Source organism: Dreissena polymorpha, chromosome 2 (assembly GCF_020536995.1).
Source record: "Dreissena polymorpha isolate Duluth1 chromosome 2, UMN_Dpol_1.0, whole genome shotgun sequence".
NCBI classification, from domain to species: domain Eukaryota; kingdom Metazoa; phylum Mollusca; class Bivalvia; order Myida; family Dreissenidae; genus Dreissena; species Dreissena polymorpha.
In genome coordinates this window covers 57,875,206-57,898,518 of record NC_068356.1, presented here as the reverse complement: position 1 = coordinate 57,898,518, position 23,313 = coordinate 57,875,206, and the positions used below count along the sequence as shown (strand labels likewise).

The following is a 23,313-nucleotide window of genomic DNA, read 5'->3' as shown; positions in this document are numbered from 1 at the left end:
CCTACAAAATGTTTTACCTACCGGACATTCGTTCCTTCGTTATTTTGACAGCCCGGAGATTCGTTCCTGAATAATTGCTATCCCGGTCATTATTTTCACATTTTTTAATAATATCAAACACTCTTGACATTTTATCCGGTATTTTAATGTGTGGTTTAAAAAAAAAAAAATTAATTACTTTTCTCATATTTTGTGCAATAATTTATACTGTTGTAAGACTTTATCGTGATCATGAGAATGATAACGTTAAAAAATATTCAAATATATCGACTAACACTGAGATCTGTTATTTTCGAAACTTTGCAGAAATCGGAGCGTGAAAACTATGTAGGAGCAAATATCCGGTCTGTCAAAATAATTATGTTGGAACGATTGTCCGGGATGTCAAAACAGCGTGGGAATGAATGTCCGGGTAGTTAAAACAAAGTATGTCCTAGTGAAAGAATGCTCGGATACATTATTAAGTGCTTAATTAATACCAATGCATTTGAAATATTTATAAAATGTTATGCCTAACACGAAAACTATTTAGCGGGTACCGGTAAAATAAAACTCCATCATTACGTAGTACTATAAAGAGTGTTCGTTAGTGTATAGAAGAACAAAATTAAAACAAGCATATTTTCTTTGACCACAACGGAGTTCAATAGTGTTTCAGAAAAATACAGACAAAAGAGATTTATGACATTAAGACATATATTTATCACTCATAATCACGTTTAAAGAGAAATCAAGGTGCATGCATAGACATTTCAGTTTGCGTCACGTTCGGTTTTTTTCACCTGTATAAAATAATTCTTCAATATTGTCTTTCACTGTAAAAGGAAATTAATTCAAGTTAAAAGAAAAATGACTTAACATTTAAATAGTATCATGTGCTTTGCATTTTATATTGCTTTTTTACTTTTTTACTTTTGACAGAGACGTTATCTATGTCTCTGCTTTTGAGAATTTAAGTTATAAAATAACATTTGGTATTATACGGCTTATGTATATATTTGTTTTGTGCAATAAGTGTAATGTTTATTCTTCAGACCACATTTGCTCTTATGATCGTGCGTATCTTGAATTTTAATAAAGATGAAATAAAATGTATATACACGTATACACTAGTGGTACTATGGCTTTAAAATATGACGTAGTTGTAAGGATATTTATTTTATAACCCCTTAACAATTTATTGACTAAACAACACATGCATATATGCATATGTTTGCCGTTATTGTAATTAGTGTCAGTGCTCATGAAAATCCCTAATAAGAATTAATAAAAATCAACTGGTTCATCAATATCCTCCGCTAGATATCTATACACGTTCAGCCTCGTTCTGAAATTAGACTCATCACGTGATATCTAACAAGGGCTGTTTGTAAAACATGCATGCCCCCCATATGGGCTCTCCGTTGTAGTGAGAGCCATTGTGTGAATATGTTTTTTGTCACTGTGACCTTGACCTTTGACCTAGTGACCTGAAAATCAATAGGGGTCATCTGCCAGTCATGATCAATGTACCTATGAAGTTTCATGATCCTAGCCATAAGCATTCTTGAGTTATCATCCGGACACCATTTTACTATTTCTGGTCACCGTGACCTTGACCTTTGACCTAGTGACCTGAAAATCAATAGGGGTCATCTGCGAGTCATGATCAATCTACCTATCAAGTTTCATGATCCTAGGAATAAGCGTTCTTCAGTTATCATCCTGAAACCATTTTACTATTTCGGGTCATCGTGACCTTGACCTTTGACCTAGTGACCTGAAAATCAATAGGGGTCATATCTGCGAGTCATGATCAATCTACCTATCAAGTTTCATGATCCTAGGCCTAAGCGTTCTTGAGTTATCATGCGGAAACCATTTTACTATTTCGGGTCACTGTGACCTTGACCTTTGACCTAGTGACCTCAAAATCAATAGGGGTCATCTGCGAGTCCTGATCAATCTACCTATCAAGTTTCATGATCCTAGGCCTAAGCGTTCTTGAGTTATCATCCGGAAACCATTTTACTATTTCGGGTCACCGTGACCTTGACCTTTGACCTAGTGACCTCAAAATCAATAGGGGTCATCTGCGAGTCATGATCAATGTACCTATGAAGTTTCATGATCCTAGGCCCAAGCGTTCTTGAGTTATCGTCTGACAACCACCTGGTGGACGGACCGACAGACCGACCGACCGACAGACCGACATGAGCAAAGCAATATACCCCCTCTTCTTCGAAGGGGGGCATAAAAATAGCAACAGCGGTGGTATTGTGAAATTGGTCTATTGTCTTGCTCCAAATATTATTATTTTAGCTTTGCTATAATTTATGTTTAAGTGCCAGTTGTTGCAATATTCATTAAAAGTGTTCTAGCTATTTTGGAAGTCAATTGGGCAATCTGAAAGTAATACAGTGTCATCAGCATAGAGTAAAATAAGAAGTTTAAGCCACAATGTTAGGTCTAATGGGTCTTTTAACTCTACACCAACAGAACCGTTGAGATGCAAAGATACTTGCTTATCATTCAGGAATAAAGAAAAGAGAAGTGGGGAAAGGTTTTCTCCTTGTCTGACTCAAATATCTGAAATAAATGTAGAAGAGACAGTGCCATTGTGTGAGATACAGGATTTAATATAACTATACATGTTTAAAATTCTATTTAAAAAATTACCATTTATTGAGTTTTTTAGAAGCTTATGCAAGAGGCCTACTCTCCATACCTTATCGAAGGCCTGTGAGAAATCAATAAATGCACAATAGAGTTTTTGTTTTCGTTTTTTAAGGATTTCTTTTACAGAGTGAAGTGTAAAAATATGGTCACTACAAGAGAAGCCTTTTCTGAACCGTGCTTGATTTTCATCAAGTAGATTGTTGTTTTCCAAGAATTTAGTTAATCTTTGATTTAGTACAGAGGTGAACAGTTTTCCAAGACAGCTTAATTTTTATTGGTCGATAGTTATTGGGATCTTTAGGGTAGCCTTTGTTTTTAAAAATTGGGATGATAGTACACATACCTTCAAGCCATGTTTGGGGAATAATTCCAGTATCAATGATACAGTTAAACAGTTTACAATAAAAGGGTATTAGGATTTCTTTGGTTGATTTAATATATTCATTAAGGATATTATCTGAAGGGCTTGAGGCTTTAGAGTTTTTTAGGTTATTTATGCATCTATTATTTCATGTTCAGTGAGTGGTGCGTTAAGGTACATATTTGAGTAATTTGTGGTGTGTATATCATTTTGAAAACAGTAATCATTAATTGTATTTGTATTTATGATCTTGAAGTGCTCATAGAATTCATCAATAGAGGGTGCTTTACTTACTTTGGTTTTAGGTTTCAAGGAGTTCAAAATTTTCCAGTATTGTTTTGGGTTTTTCTCATTTAATGATCTAAGTTTTGAAGAAGTGTTTTCATTATGTTTGTTAATGAATATATTCATTGTTCTTTTGTATTGCTTACTTGCATTTTCTAATCTTAATTTGTTGTCGTTGTTTTTATTTGTTGTATATTCGTCTTTAGCATTATGGTAGTTTTGTCAGGCTTGATAGTATTGTGGTCCGAACCAGGGTTTATTGTTGGGCTTATTTACTATATGATTGTTTCTAAATTTTTCAGGGAACGTTTGAAGTGCTGTGTTGTTGAAAATGGACTGTAATTTACTGGTTATGAATTCAACTGTTTCTGTGGATTGAGGGTAGGTGTTAAGTTGTGATATTAGATTGTCTATGTCTGCCATGTTAATGTTTTACTTAAAATAGTTTTCCATACCTTGTTTCCAGGCTAGATGATGAGATGTTGTTTTAGTGTCTTGTTTTGGCATTTGGTTGTTCAATATTTTAAAGGTCCATGTAATAGCACTGTGTCCATCAGAGAATAGGGGATCTGTTTCAATAATCTCAAATGAGTTAATGTATTGGAAGCAATCGGCTGTGGCAATGACATAATCAATTACAGACTTATCTCGGAAAGTGAGGGCACCTGAATTTTTATCTGCGTTTAGCCTTCCATGGAGGAAAAAAATGTTACTGTTTTTACAGATATCAAGCAATCAGAACCCATGCATATTTGTTTTTTTGTCTAGGGAAACCCTTGTAAGTGGAACTGACAAATTTTCAAGGATAACACATTTATCGAGTTGTTGTTGAATTTCTTCGTCAATATCAAACAAATTGTTAAGGTGTGGGTCAGAGCGTATAAAATCCTTCATCGAACCTGTTCGAGCATTTGTGTCGCCAGCTATGCAGACATATTTAAAGTTACTACATTTGTCATTGATTTCATTTTCTAAAACGTTAAACAAGTCGTTGTTAAAAAACCTTGAATTTTCTGGTGGCAAATACAGTGCACCTAGTAAGATATCTTCATCTAGTTTGGATAAGTTTTTGGATATGGTAACCCAGAGTATGTATTCTGAGTTATTTGGGACGACATGAACATATTGGCTAATATTGTCTTTTACATAAATACCAATGCCTCCTGATTTTCTCCTGTGTTTTTGCAACCTGTGTTTTGATATAAAATGGAAACCATTTAGATCAACAATGTCATAATCATCAAGATGTGTTTCTGAAATACAAAACAAGTCAAACATATTCACAACGTCAACAAAATCAGGGTAATTTAAACGATTTTTTAGACCACTTACATTCAGGCAACATAATTTTAAATTTGTTTCTGGTTTCAGGTTACACAAGGAGCCTCTCCCCCTTTGGGCCTTTTTTGGAGAGTTCAAGGGATTTTCACAGTTCGCGTTTTGGTGATGAACATTGTTTCCATCCATGTTTGTGTGAACAGTTTGGAGAGTTCTGGAATAAACACGTGTTGAAGATCGATCAGTGTTTGCGTGGGTATTTGTTGACTTTGATGTCCATGGGCGCTGGAAAGCAGTTTCCCCCGAGGCAGACGATCTTTGGCTAATCGGGGCATGTGTGCGTCTTCTTGCTGGAGCAGGAGATTCAGACTGAGGACGCCTGAAAGTGTGTTTATGTTCATTTGAAGACGAGCTCATTGTGTTGGTGGTGTGGATACCATGAACTGTTGGATCTGAGGCTCCTTCATATTGCTCTTGAGACTGTGTATTGTGGGCTTGACTATGCTGCGTGACTTTTGGAGTGGGCACCTTATCGCCAGAAGCGGGCCTATGGTGCACATCGTATTGGCGGGGTTTCGTAACAAGTGATTGACTTGACACCTTTATGGTATGTTAAATCCGATTATCGATAATTGCGCGAGCGGAATGTGTGACACCGCACGCGCCGTACTGACTAGGTATTGTAATTTACACACCTTGGGCATCTTAATAATTTGGGCCGTCCGGTGTACTCAATGTAATTTACGTTGAAAATGACGAAATTCAAGGAGATATCCGTTCGGTTTCCGGTTTTGAGAGAGTTCGGTTTATTCAACATTTTTTTAACAAAGAAATAGAAGGGGAAAATAAGGGACTGGCCCAACCGTTCGGAATCGGGAGATTTCCGGTATTCGGAGAGTCCGAATCAGTGAAAAATCAACTCACACGTCAGGAATTTTTTTTTATAAAAAAAGGCTTGTTGAAACAATTACTAAGTTGATTGCTTTTTTCTGCCCTAACTGCAGCAAACCATGGATTAAACACTATCACTACAAAAAGTGGATTAAACACGATCACAACAACAAATAATTGAGTCGTGCTCTGTGAAAAGTGGGCTTCATGCCAGGTGTAAATTGTTGTGCCAGATTAGCCTGTACAGTCCATATCTGCTTATCTGGGCCAACACTTTCCGTCTTGATTGGAATTTCATTTTGAAGAGTCTTCCTTTAGAGGAAAAATTCCATAAAAGCAGAAAGTGTCGTCCCCGATAACTCTGTGTGGGTTGCACAGGCTTATAATCTAGGACAATACCTTGCACACATGCATAAAGACAAGAGTTTTTCCAGAGATTGATTCAATATAAGCAGCACAATAAAGAGATTTTTAACATAAATACAAAAAAACAAGAGGGCCATGATGGCCCTGTATCGCTCCACTTGTTTTTTTATGCGAAAAAAAGCGTGCAATGCGCATGGGTTGAAATGTACTCAAGCATGTGACTTTTTCTTTATATCCCTCGTCCCACTGGGCGCTTAAAGTTGGAAGGGTTAGCATTTTTATATTTGGAAAACGTTACTACGGTGTTAACTAAACAGACTAAAAAGCCCGGGATAGTCGCAAAGGTCCTTTGCTTATAACGTTGGTACATTTATATATCAAAAAGATATTGTTGTTCTTTCTATTTCACATATTTTTAGATGCTGAAGATCAAATCTAGGAATGTTCTACTAGATTAATGAAAGTTCCTTCATTCAATCATGAATCTTTTTCCAAAATTCCAAAGTGTTTGTAGGTTTCAAAGTTTCTTTTACTTATATAGTTCATGACACATGCAAAATACCTAATGACGTAAATCCATACATGCCATATTTTTTTAGGTCCAAAGCGGGACATTCCATAAAAAGATGTCGGGACATTTGACCCAAAAGCGGGACACCTAAAACGATTTATCATTCCACCTTTACTGTAGTCAGTATGGTACTAACAAATATTCTTGATACTTTTATTCAAGACATAAAACATCTGATATGAATCATGGAATCTAAAACATAACAATAACAGTTCTATAAAATAAGACAATAGCAAACAACGAGGATAATATTCATCTTTTTAGAGTACAAAATCTAGAACATTACGACTACAATACTCATTATATTAATTTCAATGGCAAACATTAACGCAGGGGAGGCTATCCAGTACACTGAAAGTACGGGTTACAGTAAACTATCTACCGAACAGTTACATCAGTTACACACGGAATGCGCGGCCGTACACATTTCAGAGGTAGGTTTTTGGTGGAAGCAAACCGTCTTTGTGTTCATTTAAACTCTCAACAACGCCTCAACCGTTATTACACCGGACAAAAGAAGTCTATGGATGCTTTGCCCCGGTACTCGAATTATTTTTCTCTAATGTTAATAATCATATTTTGTTTTCTTCTTATATACACAGATTAAACTGAATTGTGAATTGTCAGGCGCTGTATTGGGGTAGTGTCAAACTGTCATGAATAACAACACGTTGTTTTTATTACAATAACACAAGACAAGATGGGTACCACTTTTACTGTTTGTTGCGATGTTTTTTTAAGCATGTATCCATGCGCAGTTTGTTACTTGTCAATTGTCGCGGCTAAATTGGAGTAGGGTCAAACTGTCATGCATAGCACCTCGTGGTTTTTAGCTTAATTAGAGTAGGGTCAAACTGTCATGCATAGCACCTCGTTGTTTTTATTACAATTACACCCAATTACACTAGACAGGATGGGTATCACTTATGGACTGTTTGTTGCGATTTTGGTATATTGCACATTCGGATTATCCCGCTATTTATGAACTAAACATTGAATGTAAAAGACTCATTAATGACGTAGAGTTAATTTTACAAAACAATTGTTTTGTAAACCGTTTCAAACAAATACAAAAATAAACACATTTTCAACATTTATTTCATTATAATACAACTATCGATAGCAATAAGCGACCACTATCTTGAGGACCACCATGGTGTGAATGCCTGATGAAATCAATAATTAGCCGATAAATCGCTGATAAGGTGTCATAAACAACACTGGTACACACGATAAGTAGAATCGGATTGTAAATTGGGGGCAATAAAGGGATTAGCGGGGGGTAAGTGTTAGCGAAACAGAGCTTAAATAGCGAATTTTATTGGGAACCTATAGACCTTACATCGTTTTTTACGAATGTCGGGACAAATCGTCTCATATCGGGACGGCGGGACAAAGGGCCCAAAAGCGGGACTGTCCCGCCGAGATCGGGACGTATGGCATGTATGCGTAAATCACCTGAACTTTACTTCATTCTTGAGGCATAAGTGAGTGTTGCAGGATTGTTAAAGGGACTGTCAACCACCACGACAAATAAAAGAAGAAAATTTGTCAAATACCGTATTCTTTTACAATTATTAGTTTATATTGATTAAAATATCACGACTAGTTTATTCCATTACTTGAAAAAATTTATGTTTTCATATTTGAAAGTATATTTGGTAATAAATTTTACTGGGTATGTCTACCAGGTAACTACTAGTTAATTATAAATAACGCCAGTAGATTGATCATCATTGGCACGTGGTAAACCCAGGAATGCAAATTGTGCATGCGTAGTGAATTGTATACATTTTATATATATAAAGATCAATCTACTTGCGTTATTTATAGTGTTTATCGTTATTTCACCTATTTTCACGATGTACTTTCAATTTCACATCGCAAAATTTTATAACCGAATATACTGAAAATATGATTTTTTTTAAGTAATGTAATATACCAGTCGTGATATTTTAATCAATATAAACTAATAATTGTGAACAAATACGGTATTTTAGAACTTTTCTTTTTTCGTCATTCGTGGTTGACAGTCCACTTAACGTGGTGAAGAAATTGTTTATTGTACAAAGAAGATATCTGCCTGAGGAAACATAAAGTTACGAGTTTTTCAGGTTCATGAGACAAAAAATTAAATTATAATTCATCAAGATGTTGTGATCATGGCAACACTACTTGCGTATGGCGTGAGGTTTAAAGAGATATCATGACAAACAATTAGCTTGACCTAACTTTCCTTTACTTTTTTCATCTTTCAATATTATTTCTCGTCTGCAATCTCTTTCAATTTGGGGCAGTCCAAAATGTGTCGTTTGGTAAGGGGTTTACATTTATGGATAGTTAACATGTTGGTCTACCTTTCACGCTCGACGTGTATGCATTTATCTCTTATAATTAAAAAGTTATTCCAAGTGTATTTTGATAAACTTTTAGTTTGAGAAGAAAATAGTTTATTCATCCCATAATGAATAAATAGCAAAACGCATAAACATGCAAAGTTCAACGACTTCCTGTGGTCATGTTTTATGACGAATCAAATTTTCTTGAACAACTTTTGAATGGGAGCCTTCAAGGGATTTGGCCCCAGGGGCATAAATTGCACAAACTTGGTAGATAACTATAAGATGTCACTACATACCAAATTTAGTAGCCCTAGGCCCAATGGTTATGGACACGAAGATTTTTAAAGTTTGCACAAAAGGGGCTTTATATAAGCATATGTTCAGTTTTGTGACCCCCCAGGGCAGGGTCAAATTTGAGCCCAGGGGAATAATTTGAACAAATTTGGTAGAGGACTATTAGATGTCACTACATACAAAATATAGTAGCCCTAGGCTCTATAATTATGAACAAGAAGATTTTAAAGTTTGCACAAAATAGGCCTTATTTAAGCATGTGTTCATTTTTGTGACCCCCGGAGCAGGGTCAAATTTGACCCCAGGGGCATAATTTTAAAAAACTTGGTAGAGAACTTTAAGATTTTAATACATAGCAAATTTGGTATAAATAGGCCCAATGGTTATGGACAAAAAGATTTTTAAAGTTTGCACAAAATAGGCCCAATATAAGCATATGTTAAATTTTGTGACCCCTGGGGCTTAATTTGAACAAACTTGGTAGAGAACTATAAGATGTCACTACATACAAAATTTGGTAGCCCTAGGCCCAATGGTTATGGGCACGAAGATTTTTAAAGTTTGCACAAAAGGGGCTTTATATAAGCATATGTTCAGTTTTGTGACCCCCCAGGGCAGGGTCAAATTTGAGCCCAGGGGAATAATTTGAACAAATTTGGTAGAGGACTATTAGATGTCACTACATACAAAATATAGTAGCCCCGGGCTCTATAATTATGAACAAGAAGATTTTTTAAAGTTTGCACAAAATAGGCCTTATTTAAGCATGTGTTCATTTTTGTGACCCCCAGAGCAGGGTCAAATTTGACCCCAGGGGCATAATTTTAAAAAATTTGGTAGAGAACTTTAAGATTTTAATACATAGCAAATTTGGTATAAATAGGCCCAATGGTTATGGACAAAAAGATTTTTAAAGTTTGCACAAAATAGGCCCAATATAAGCATATGTTAAGTTTTGTGACCCCTGGGGCTTAATTTGAACAAACTTGGTAGAGGACTATTAGATGTCACTACATACAAAATTTGGTAGCCCTATGCCATACGGTTATGGACAGAAAGATTTTTAAAGTTTGTACAAAATAGGCCTTATTTAAGAGTATGTTCATTTTTGTGACCCCGGGGCAGGGTCAAATTTGACCCCAGGGGCATAATTTGAACAAACTACGTAGAAAACTATAAGATGTCACTACATACCGAATTTGGTAGCCCTAGGCCCTACGGTTATGGGAAATATTTTTAAAGTTTGCACAAAATAGGCTTTATATAAGCTCATGTTCATTTTTGTGACCCCGGGGCAGGGTCAAATTTGACCCCATTGGCATAATATGAACAAACAAAGTAGAGAACTATTAAATGTCACTACATACCAACTGTGGTAGCACTAGGCCCAATGGTTATGGACAGGAAGATTTTTAAAGTTTGCAAAAAATAGGCTTTATATAAGCATATGTTCAATTTATTGACCCTGGGGAGGGGTCAAATTTGACCCCAGGGGCATGATTTGAACAAATTTGAAAGAGGTTCACCACAGGAACATTTGTGAGAAGTTTTATCAGAATTGGACTTGTAGTTTAGGAAAATGTTTAAAGAAAAAGGTAACGCAAGCATGGACGCATGCACGCACGGATGCATGCACGCACTACGGACACAGGACCATTACATAAGCCCCGCTGGCCTCTGGCCAGTGGAGCTAAAAACAACTGCTAAAACAAGAATTTTGACAAAATAATTTTGCTACATAATTTGGTGCACAGTACACTATGATCATTATATTTACATTGTATATGGGAGGTTATTTGTTAAAATCAATACAGGGATAACACATAGAAATGGTAACCAACAAATGGGGAACCAGCAAGCAATCTACCTTCTCTTTATAGTCCTGAATAAAAAAAAGATGTACATTAAATGGTGAAAGGTCTGTAAATTGAACAAATAGCTGAAGCAAACCAATTGGTGGTTCAATGTGTGCTTAGCATACTGGTTGCTACACCCACTTATCTGGGTTAAGTCCCTGGTCCAGGGGGCAAATGAGTTTGGTTGATGGGCACTTTATGGGACAGGTGGGGTTATTCCAACTTGCCCAAACAGCACAAGACCAGCCAAAGTCTACCTTTTTTCAGCAGGAGTGCGGAGACACAGACTGAACACAAATAAACAGACACAAAAGGTGTTTCAACAAACGAAAATCAAATTTGAACTCATTTTGATTACTTTGAAATCAACACATGTTTAGCAGGAACTAATTTATACCAAAGATTACATGAAATTTGTTTGAGATTTTTGAATTGACATACAGTGATTTTTGTGATTTTGGGTGAATGGAACTCAATGATTGAAAAATACCCAGGGCGTTGTTGAAACAAATTGTGTAAAATTGCTGATCCAATTAGTTCATTGATTTGGCTCATTTATTATCTTTACATTTGCGACAACACTGTATTATGTGAAGTAAAAATAAAACATCATAATTATAACAGAGATTATTTTTATTTTTCAGACAAATCCATGCACTTCATCCCTATGATTGTATGATTGTTATATGCCGTAAATTATTCTGGTATAATAAGCAGTATTCCATGACTCTTTTACTAGAAATGATTGTGTTTTTTTTTAACTTTTTTAATATATTCACAAATTTATAAAACTGGGTTCATGGCAATTGTATTGATGCAATTATACATGCAGGTGTCTATTAGCTATAGATTATTAATGAAAATTCATAGATACAACAGGTTAAACTGCATAAAAAGAATTGCTGTTTAATAACACATATTCTTATTATAAGATTTACGTTTTTTTCAAATTGTCAGTTTGTTTGGATGCACAGTGTTGCAATGTGCAGCCAAATAATTTATGTTGGACACATTTAATTATAAAATTTTGTAAAAAAGTCATGTCACAATTCAGGTCAAAGTCATTCTTTAAGATATCATCTTCTGTGAAAGTAAGTTGACAACTTAAGGACATGGAGAGAATAAACCAAGCAAAAAGGCACCTGAATGATTTTTTTTAAAGGGACAAAAGGTAAGCCACATTTCAACAGAGTGTAAATTGATTTGGCTGATTATCAAACATGGTCAAGGCATAAATTAGGCTCACAAACATATGGGCTGTGCTCTGTGAACAGGAGGTTTAATGAATGTGCGTTAAGTATCATCCCAGATTAGCGTGTGCAGTCCACACAGGCTTATCAGGGACGATACTTTCCACTTGTATGTTATTTTTTGTTTACAGAACGTCTCTTCTGTGAAAAATCCAGTTTAGGCGGAAAGTGTCATCCCTGATTAGCCTGTGTCGACTGCACAGGCTAATCTGAGACGACACTTTACACACATGCATTAAACCCCATTTTCAAAGAGCACAGGTCATATTCTTGTAGTTCAGCAACCTGAATAAAAGCAATATTACCAGCCATCATGAATTTAGGAAATCAAACTGTATTAACATTTTATTTGTTGGTTTACAATCATTTCAACTTCAAACTTAATATTTATTAGAAGATGAAATATTAAAAGCAATAATAAATTTATGCGCTTTTTTGACGACACCAAACCATACCAAATGTACTGCCTTACAACACAATCAAGGATTGAGAATAAAGCCTATGTATCTGATCACGACATGTGACTACGCTACAACAATTTCACACTCAACTCTATACATTACCTGCTCCCCACGTGTTTCCAGTGTCTCCCCAGACAATCCTGCTAGCAGATTATGACATGAATTATCTGAAAATAAAGAATAAATTTGAAAGAAAACTTAATATCGTTATATCATTGAGCTTTAAAATAAAAATTGTGCTTTAATAAGGTAACGATACCATAAACGTTGCTATATAAGTGATTGAGTTGTACATTGTTTGATTGCACTCAATAAACCGATTTTTTTATATTGCAATATTGCTTTTAAAGCGGGTATATACGATCTTGTCAAATATTTATTAATTAATATAAAATGTGTAAAAACTTATTATACATATATTTCAATATGAACTAAAATAAAAGTTAAGAAGAACATGTGTCGAAAAATGCTAAATAAGCCAGATATTTAATTCTGAAATCGAAAAAGGCTGTACAGCCGAATTCGCCAGCATGTATATCATGCATGTACGATGTGAATCTAAATTGAGTTTAACGGTTCATTTGAAATTCCTGCAGCGATATCGATTCATACGACACACAAACACTTACTAAAAAGACGAATGCATCGGTTATTGTAGGAAAATAATTACGAATTATCTTCGTCACAATCGGCTCAGGGCCCTAATTTGTATTTGCTGTATTTTATGAAATTCGTCTTATATGTATCATTTTTCTTGTATATTGTGTGTTATTATAACATATTTGTATCAATATTTTACAATTCAGCACATATAAAAATCGTATATACCCGCTTTAAGAAACAATTTAATTTTGAAAAGTGAGTATTGTCCAATGTTATGCAAAAGCAAACAACTACAGTGCCTTCATCATCATCATCATTATCGTCGTCGTCGTTGTCATCATCATCATCATCATCATCATCATTATCATCACCATTACTATTAACAACATAAGCATATTATTAACATTAGTATTACAATTAATTTCCAGTGTGAAAGCAATCATTCAAATTCTATTTCGGCTTCTCAAGTAACACACTAACCGTTTCCATTCCGCAAAGAAGTACACGAAGGCAAGCACATCAGTTTGAAACAATAAAATCAAGTTATCAAGTTGGCAAAAAAACAAGTATAACAAGACAAGCATTAAAAGTCCCCTACCTACGCAGGATCCACCATTTTCAGCAATATTTGTAGTTTATTTGTTACCATAGCAACCAGAATTCTTGACGTAGAAACAAAATGAAATGACATGCATAATCTCCATATTGCCATCTGTCCATGTTTCAAGTTTCATAGCAACCAGAATTCTCGACGTAGGAATGAAATGAAATGACATGCATAATCTCCATATTGCCATCTGTCCAAGTTTCAAGTTTTATGAAAAAATAATCCACATAAAAAGTTATCCACAAAAGTATGACAGACTGACAGACACACATAGTGCAAACCATAAGTCCCTCTCAGGTTTCACCGGTAGGGGACTAAAAAGGCATAGAGGATAGAATAATTGAACTGCAATATTAAAACTAAGGAAATGTCAACTTACCATCATACATGTACCCCTCGTCTAGATCAAAATAGAAAGGAACACAATTCATGATCATGCATTGTAATCAAACAGACTAAATGCACGTAAAGGAATGCAACATTCTAAAAAAATCTTCAAGGACAATTTGAGTGCATTCTCTAAGCTCACATGTTCCACAAACAAGAGGGCCAAGATGGCCCTAGTTCGCTCACCTGAGAGGAAGCGGTTCATTCAATCTTTACCAAACGTCAGACTTGACCTAGATATTGTCCAGACAAACATCCTTGTCAAGTTTCATCATTATTGAACCAAAACTCTGGCGTATGGTCGAATGTTTTTGTTTTTGTAAGATTTTACCTGGTTACCTATATTTTGAGTTGACCCCCCTTACCAAACATCAAACTTTGCTCACAAAAATAAATATTTTGACCAAGATTCATAAAATCTGAAACAAAATTGTGACCTCTATAGTGATTACAAGGATTTTGTATAATATAATGAAAATTTGGACAATCTTAGGCAATAATTATGGCATTAATTATGTGATTTTGCTCATTATCAAACTTGACTGAGATCTTTTAGCAACTTTCATAAAAAATGCTTGAGAAGTGTGAATGCTAGAGTGTTAACAAACCAAATGTGGACGAACAGACGGCGGACAAAGACCAATTCTAAAACCTCACCTGAGCAATCAGGTGAGCTAAAAAGTGTGTTTCACCGATCTGAGCCATGTTCCAACTTGTCCGAGAAATCAATAAAATCAATGTATTGACTAAGTTTCACGATGATTAGGCAAAAAATGAGACTTCTATAGTGTTCGATCACAAGGTTCCTCTTTAAGTAACATAAGGAAAACTGCCCCCCCCCCCTGGTGGCCATGTTTTTTGACCGATCGGGACCATTTGCGAACTCATCTGAGATATATATAAAACCAATTATTTCACCAAGTTTCATGATGATTGGGCAAAAAATTTGACTTCTAGAGTGTTCACAATCTTACATATTAGAAAACTGCCCCCCCCCCCCGGCACACAACTGACCGGAACAATTTTTTAACTCAACTCTCATATCAAGGAAACAAATGTTCTGACCAAATTTCATGAAAATTAGGCCAACAATGTGACTTCTAGAGTGTTCACATGTTTTCATTGTAAACATATATAGAACAAGAAATGTGTTCGTCAGAAACACAATGCCCCCTATTGCGCCGCTTTGAATTATTTTTTTTTGACCTTTGACCTTGAAGGATGACATTGACCTTGAACTTCCACCACTCAAAATGTGAAGCTTCATGAGAACGCCACTTTGAAATATTTTTTTGTTGACCTTTGACCTTGAAGGATGACCTTGACCTTGAACTTCCACCACTCACAATGTGCAGCTTCATGAGAACGTCGCTTTGATTTTTTTTTTACCTTTGACCTTAAAGGATGACCTTGACCTTGAACTTCCACCACTCAAAATGTAAAGCTTCATGAGATACACATGCATGCCAAATATTAAGTTGCTATCTTCAATATTGAAAAAGTTATGGCCAATGTGAAAGTATTCGGACGGACAGACGCCATATATTTGACCTTGAAGGATGGCCTTGACCTTCACCTTTCACCACTCAAAATGTTCAGCTTCTTTAGATGCACATGCATGCCAAATATCAAGTTGCCATCTTTAATATTGAAAAAAGTTATGGCCAATGTTAAAGTTTTCGGATGGACAGATGCCATATATTTGACATTTGACCTTGAATGATGACCTACACCTTCACCTTTCACCACTCAAAATGTTCAGCTACATGAGATACACATGCATGCCAAATATCAGGTTGTTATCTTCAATAGTGAAAAAATTATAGCCAATGTTAAAGTTTTTGGACGGACGGACAGACGCCATATATTAGACATTTGACCTAGAAGGATGACCATGACCTTCACCTTTCACCACTCAAAATGTGCAGCTCCGTGAGATGCACATGCATGCCAAATATCAAGTTTCTATCTTCAAGAATGCAAAAGTTATGGCCAACGTTAATTTTTTTTCCAGACGGACGGACAGACTGACATACACACATACTGACATACCCACATACTGACCTACACAAATACTGACATACTGACTGACGGACAGTTCAACTGCTATATCCCACCCTACCGGGGGCATAAAAATGCCCCGCCCACTGGCGGCCATGTTTTTCACCGATCTGGACCATTTTCAAACTCGTCCGAGATATCAATAAAACCAATACTTTGACCAACTTTCATGATGATTAGTCAAAAATTGTGACTTCTAGTGTGTTTACAAGGTTTCTCTATAGCCAAATAAGGAAAACTGCCCCGCCCACTGGCGGCCATGTTTTTCAATGGACCAGAACCACTTTTTAACTCAACCAACATATCATTAAGACAAACATTTTGACAAAGTTACATGAAGATTGGGCATGAAATGTGACTTCTACAGTGTTTACAAGGTTTTTTCTTTTTTTGACCTAGTGACCTAGTTTTTTACCCAGCATGACCCAGTTTCAAACTCGACTGAGATATCATTGGGACAAAGCTTCTGACCAAGTTTCATGAAGATCGGAAAAGAAATGTGCCCTCTAGAAAATACACTGTATTATTATGAAAACATTAATAGTCAAAGGGGAGTAACTACTGTAAACTTAAATGCAATATTTAGAAGAGTTGTCTCGCATGTTACATGACTTTGATTCAAGCCTTTTTACTATATAAATATAAAGAAAACTGCCCGTCTCCCTGGCAACCATGTTTTTTAACGGACCGGAACCATTTTCGAACTAAACTCTCATATCAAGGAAACAAATGTTCTGACCAAATTTCATGCAAATTGGGCCAAAAATGTGACTTCTAGAGTGTTCACATGTTTTCACTATATACATAATTATAGAGAAAAATGCCCAGCCCACTGGCGGCAATGTTTTTTCACCGATCTGGACCATTTTCGAACTCATCCGAGAAATCAATAAAACCAATGTTTTGACCAACTTTCATGACGATTGGGCAAAAATTGTGACATCTAGAGTGTTTACAACGTTTCTCTATAGCCAAATAAGGAAAACTGCCACGCCCACTGGCGGCCATGTTTTTCAACGGACTGGAACCACTTTTGAATTCAACCAATTTATCATTAAGACAAACATTTTGACAAAGTTACCGGTACATGAAGATTGGGCATGAAATGTGACGACTACAGTGTTTACAAGGTTTTTCTTTTTTTTTACCTTGTGACCTAGTTTTTTCACCCAGCATGACCCAGTTTCGAACTCGACCGAGATATCATTGGGACAAAGCTTCTGACCAAGTTTCATGAAGATGGGAAAAGAAATGTGCCCTCTAGAAAATACACTGTATTATTATGAAAACATTAATAGTCAAAGGGGTGTTACTACTGTAACCTTAAATGCAATATTTAGAAGAGTTGTCTCACATGTTACATGACCTTAATTCATGATTGTTTACAAGCCTTTTTACTATATAAATAAAAGGAAAACTGCCCGTCCCCCTGGCAACCATGTTTTTCAACGGACCGGAACCATTTTCGAACTCAACTCCCATATCAAGGAAACAAATGTTCTGACCAAATTTCATGCAAATTGGGCCAAAAATGTGACTTCTAGAGTGTTTACATGTTTTCACTATATGTAACTATAGAGAAAAATGCCCCGCCCACTGGCGGCCATGTTTTTTCACCGATCTGGACCATTTTCGAACTCATCCGAGAAATCAATAAAACCAATGTTTTGACTAGTGCTGCAACAATACGCCAAAAACCGTATTGCAATATATTGTCAGTTCAAAAACCCGTATTGCAATATATCGCAATATATTGCTAACTTGTACCAAAATTATAACTTGCCAATTACCCGATAATCCCATAAATTCCAATTTTAAAGCAAATTCTGGTAAATATTTCCTATAAATGTGCTCAAGAATAATAAGAAACACAAACATTCGCAAATTTTCTTAAGTATCAAATACATTTTTGAAATTGTTACTATTTAAAGATGTGATGAAATAACGTCCAACCGGGGCGTTTTTCCCACTGAACACGCGTAATTCAGCTGATGTGATGTTCCCGTTTTTATACAACACAAAATACACCCATACTTTCAGTGCGACGTTCTACATGTCTGTATAATTTTCGCGCGCTTTTTATTGAGACAAAGGATAAAGCACTTTTTATTTGACGCTATAATTTTTTATTGCTTTAGCATTCAAATTTGGAAGCGTGTTTCCGAAATTCGGATTACAAATAATGCTCAAATCAGAATCGAACGAAACATTTACAGCTGTGCGCAATTAATTCAACGATAATCTGTTCAAAAGCATCGAATGAATGCTCCCATGGATGTAACAACGCTTCTCCGTATAATACACTTTTTAGAATGCTATTTTTACGTAAAAAATAATTTACACTGCTTTGTTTTGTTTACCTTTTTAGCATTATTTCGGATGGCTTTTCTGGACGAAATGTGAGTGAATTTTTGTAAAATTTTCGTACCGGTATGATGAAAATCATATCGCAATACAATATGCGGATTGCGTATTGCGATATATACCGATATACCGGTATATTGTTGCAGCCCTAGTTTTGACCAACTTTCATGATGATTGGGCAAAAATTGTGACTTCTAGAGTGTTTACAAGGTTTCTCTAAAGCCAAATAAAGAAAACTGCCCCGCCCACTGGCGGCCATGTTTATCAACGGACTGGAACCACTTTTGAACTCAACCAACATATCATTAAGGCAAACATTTTGACAAAGTTACATGAAGATTGGGCATGAAATGTTACTTCTACAGTGTTTACAATTTTTTTCCTTTTTTTTACCAAGTGACCTAGTTTTTGACCCGGCACAACCCAGTTTCGAACTCGACCGAAATTTCATTGCGACGAAGCTTCGTACCAAGTTTCATGAAAATCGGACAATAAATGTGGCTTCTAGAGTGTTTACGAACAAATGTGGACGGACGGACAGACGACGTACAAAGACCGGTCACAAAAGCTCACCTGAGCAATCAGGTGAGCTAAAAATCTCAAAATTATAGAAAATCATGGCTTAAGAAAACAAGTTAACGTTTGACACTTAAGCAAACATATTAAAGAAGTAAATGAAGATGTTTTGTGAGTCATAACCATAAATGACAATTATAACTCAAGCTTTATTTTTTTATTTATATGTAGTACTTTCCCCATTTTCCCTATAAGAGCCCTTTTCTGCAAAATGGGTCTTAAAACAGTGTAGCTCCAGATATGTCTCTTCGTCGATAAACTCTGATGAGGAGTGATAATGTCTGCTAATAAGACCACAAAAACTTGTGTAATGACTTTTCAACAGAGAGGGTAGCTTCTGACCAGAATGCCTAATGCACAGACTTGTCTGGAGCTACACTGGCCCATATGGTATTATATCCATTGTTGAACAATATGGCTAATACAATATAAAGAGACAGTTTACTCTCCATTTAAATCTCTTAAGACACCATTTCAACAATGATCTCATGAGAATGCTACCTTGCTGCACATTGTCACACTCAAGTACCGTAACTCCTCGATTTAAATTTATTCGTAATCAGAAATAGGTTCTGCATTGAGTAAAACATTATCCCTTTATTGGGTAACTGTTGACTGCAGAAAACGTCAACACATAAAGAGAACAGCACACAATTTAAACAAAATCAAACATGCAATTTCATTCAATATTCTTAAAAAAATGCTAACACTAAAATCCGGAAAAAAGTCTTAACCCTTCAGCACATAGATACGTATCTTGACACACTTGTAGTCCCTTAGACATTCAATTTAATTGAAGACTTTTCTTACTAGATTCAAGATTTAAAGGTTTAATTTCCAACCCTTAGATAATGATGAGCAGCACACAGCATAAAACCTGAACATACTGCAAGTTACTCACAGGCTGTTTTGTTTTTATGCTGTTTGCACATAGCCATTTTCACTTTGAATCTGAGAGGGAAAGGGTAAATGAATCATCTCACAAACTTCAAATAAATACTCAAAATGCTGCAAACAATACAAATAGACGAAGTTATAACAAAATAACAGAAAAAAATGCTGCCACATACCAGTTTTCAAGAACCAAAAGTTAGAGAGTTGCTTGTATTGCCAGAGGTCTGCGGGAACTTTGCCCTCTTCTTTAACGGCCTCCTAAGCACAGAAATGACGAACTACACATGAGTATACATTATAAATGGCTTCTTACAATCATACTGGGTAAGATTGGATTCATGGAACTGTCTTAGAGAAAATTAATTTATGACTGAATTTAAATTTTTGCTCACAACTAAAACATCAGCATGTTCCAAAAGTAAAAAGCATGTGAAATATTGAAAAGACAAGGGACAAAATTGTCACAAAACCAGGTTTTCATTGTGAAAAAAAAATCTGATAAAAGGGAGAAAACTCAAACTGAACTTTTGAAATGAACAAACAAAATTAACCCCCTTTGTAAGTTTGTTTTAAAAAAAAATCTATTTTTAGTCGTGGCGACCTTGACATTGGAGATATTGACGTGATTCTTTCGTGCGACACACCGTCCCATGATGGTGAACAAATGTGCCAAATGATTTTAAAATCTCACAATGAATGACATAGTTATGGCCAGGACAAGCTCATTTATGGCCATTTTTTACCTTTGAACTCAAAGTGTGACCTTGACCTTGGAGATATCGACGTAATTATTTCGCGCGACACACCGTCCAATGATGGTGAACAAATGTGCCAAATGATTTTAAAATCTGACAATGAACGACATATATATGGCCCGGACAAGCTTGTTCTGCCCGCCCGCCAGCCCGCCAGCCAGCCAGCCAGCCAGCCCGCCCGCATTCGCCAATCTAATAACCAGTTTTTTCCTTCGGAAAACCTGGTTAAAAATAATATGGGCCGTGTTCTGTGAAAAATGGGTGCATGTGCGTAAAGTGTCGTCCAAGATTAGCCTGTGAATTCCACATTTTTTACCCACAGGCTAATCAGGGACTATAATTTCCGCTTTTATTATATTTTTAGTTTCAAGAAAGTCGCGGACTGCACAGGCTAATCTGGGACGACACTTTACGCACATGCATTAAACCCCCTTTTCATATAGCAAGGCTCATATAAGAAATGAAGCTAAAATGTGACTAAAATGCCTCCTAACTGCTGTCACAGGCGTAGCAGCCATGCCCATGTCTTTTTATGGCTTATAACTTAGAAATAAATGGATCACTGCATGTAATAATTGTGTCTTGCATCTGCAAACTTAGAACATCATATGCTTCTGCATAAAAATGGCTAAGTTCAAGGGATCATAACTCAGGAACGTGTGGTCCGCTGCGCATAATAACAGTGTGCCATCTACACTTCATGGTAATGACACATTTAAACTTTTATTTCAAGTGCTTGTGAAATTTGAAATTAGTTCCTCCAAAATCTTTTGGGCAGAAAAACTGACCACTGATCGACAGACAGAGTAACTCTAATATGTTCTATTCCAAACTTTGTTTGTAAGGAGATATGCCGCAGGTACTTTACGTTTATAATTTATATTAAAAATTGTCAAGAAAATGCAACTTTTTACTTCATGTTTGTGAATATCATGAATACATAAATGTTGTCGTAACAACAACAAAACAAGAGGGCCAAGATGGCCAAAGTTCGCTTACCTGAGAGGAAGCGGTTCATTCAATCTTTACCAAACGTCAAACTTGACCTAGATATTGTCCAGACAAACATCCTGGTCAAGTTTCATCGTTATTGAACCAAAAAACTCTGGCGTATGGAGTGTTTTTGTTTTTGTAAGATTTGACCTGGTGACCTATATTTTGAGTTGACCTCCCTTACCAAACATCAAACTTTGCTTACAAAAATAAATATTATGACCAAGATTCATAAAATCTGAAACAAAATTGTGACCTCTATAGTGTTGACAAGGATTTTGTATAATATAATGAAAATTTGGACAATATAAGGGCAATAATTATGGCATTAATTATGTAATTTTGCTCATTATCAAATTTGACTGAGATCTTTCAGCAACTTTGATAAAGAATGCTTGATAAATGTGAATAATAGAGTGTTTACAAACCAAATGTGGACGGGCGGACGGCGGACAAAGACTAATCCTGAAACCTCACCTGAGCAATCAGGTGAGCTAAAAAGTGTGTTTCACCGATCTGAGCCATTTTCCAACTTGTCCAAGAAATCAATAAAACCAATGTATTGACTAAGTTTCACGATGATTAGGAAAAAAATGTGACTTCTATAGTGTTCATTCACAAGGTTTCTCTCTAGTCACATAAGGAAAACTGCCCCCCCCCCCTGGCAGCCATGTTTTTTTACTGATCGGGACCATTTGAAAACTCATCTGAGATATATATAAAACCAATCTTTTCACCAAGTTTCAAGATGATTGGGCAAAAAATGTGACTTCTAGAGTGTTCACAAGCTTTATTCAATACATAAATATAAGAAAACTCCCCCCCCCCCGGCAGCCATGTTATTCAACTGACCGGAACCGTTTTCGAACTAAACTCTCATATCAAGGAAACAAATGTTCTGACCAAATTTCATGAAAATTGGGCCAAAAATGTGACTTCTAGAGTGTTTACAAGTTTTCACTGTATACATATAGAGAAAACTGCCCCGCCCACTGGCGGCCATGTTTTTTCACCAATCTGGACCATTTTCGAACTCGTCCCAGATATCAATAAAACCAATGTTTTTCCCAAGTTTCATGATGATTGGGCAAAAATTGTGACTTCTAGAGTGTTCACAAGGTTTCTCTATAGCCATATAAGGAATACTGCCCCTCCCCCTGGCGGCCATGTTTTTCAATGGACCAAAACCATTTTTGAACTCAACCAACATATCATTAAGACAAACATTTTGACAAAGTAACATGAAGATTGGGCATCAAATGCGACTTCTACAGTGTTCACAGGTTGTTTTTTTTTGGACCTAGTGACCTAGTTTTTGACCCAGCATGACCCAGTTTCGAACTCGGTTGAGGTATCATTGGGACAAATATTCTGACCAAGTTTCATGAAGATCGGACAATAAATGTGGCCTCTAGAGTGTTCACAAGGCAAATGTTGACGACGGACGCACGACGGACAAA

General features: G+C 36.0%; 1 protein-coding gene across 1 annotated transcript in view; it reads right to left on the bottom strand.

Annotated features, from left to right (window-relative positions):
* Positions 1 to 23,313, bottom strand: part of LOC127869753 (intermembrane lipid transfer protein VPS13C-like) — a 186,278-nt gene that overhangs the window by 81,152 nt on the left and 81,813 nt on the right. Inside the window, 1 exon segment of the mRNA XM_052412414.1 lies at positions 20,282 to 20,363. Coding sequence (XP_052268374.1) covers positions 20,282 to 20,363 — 82 coding nt within the window.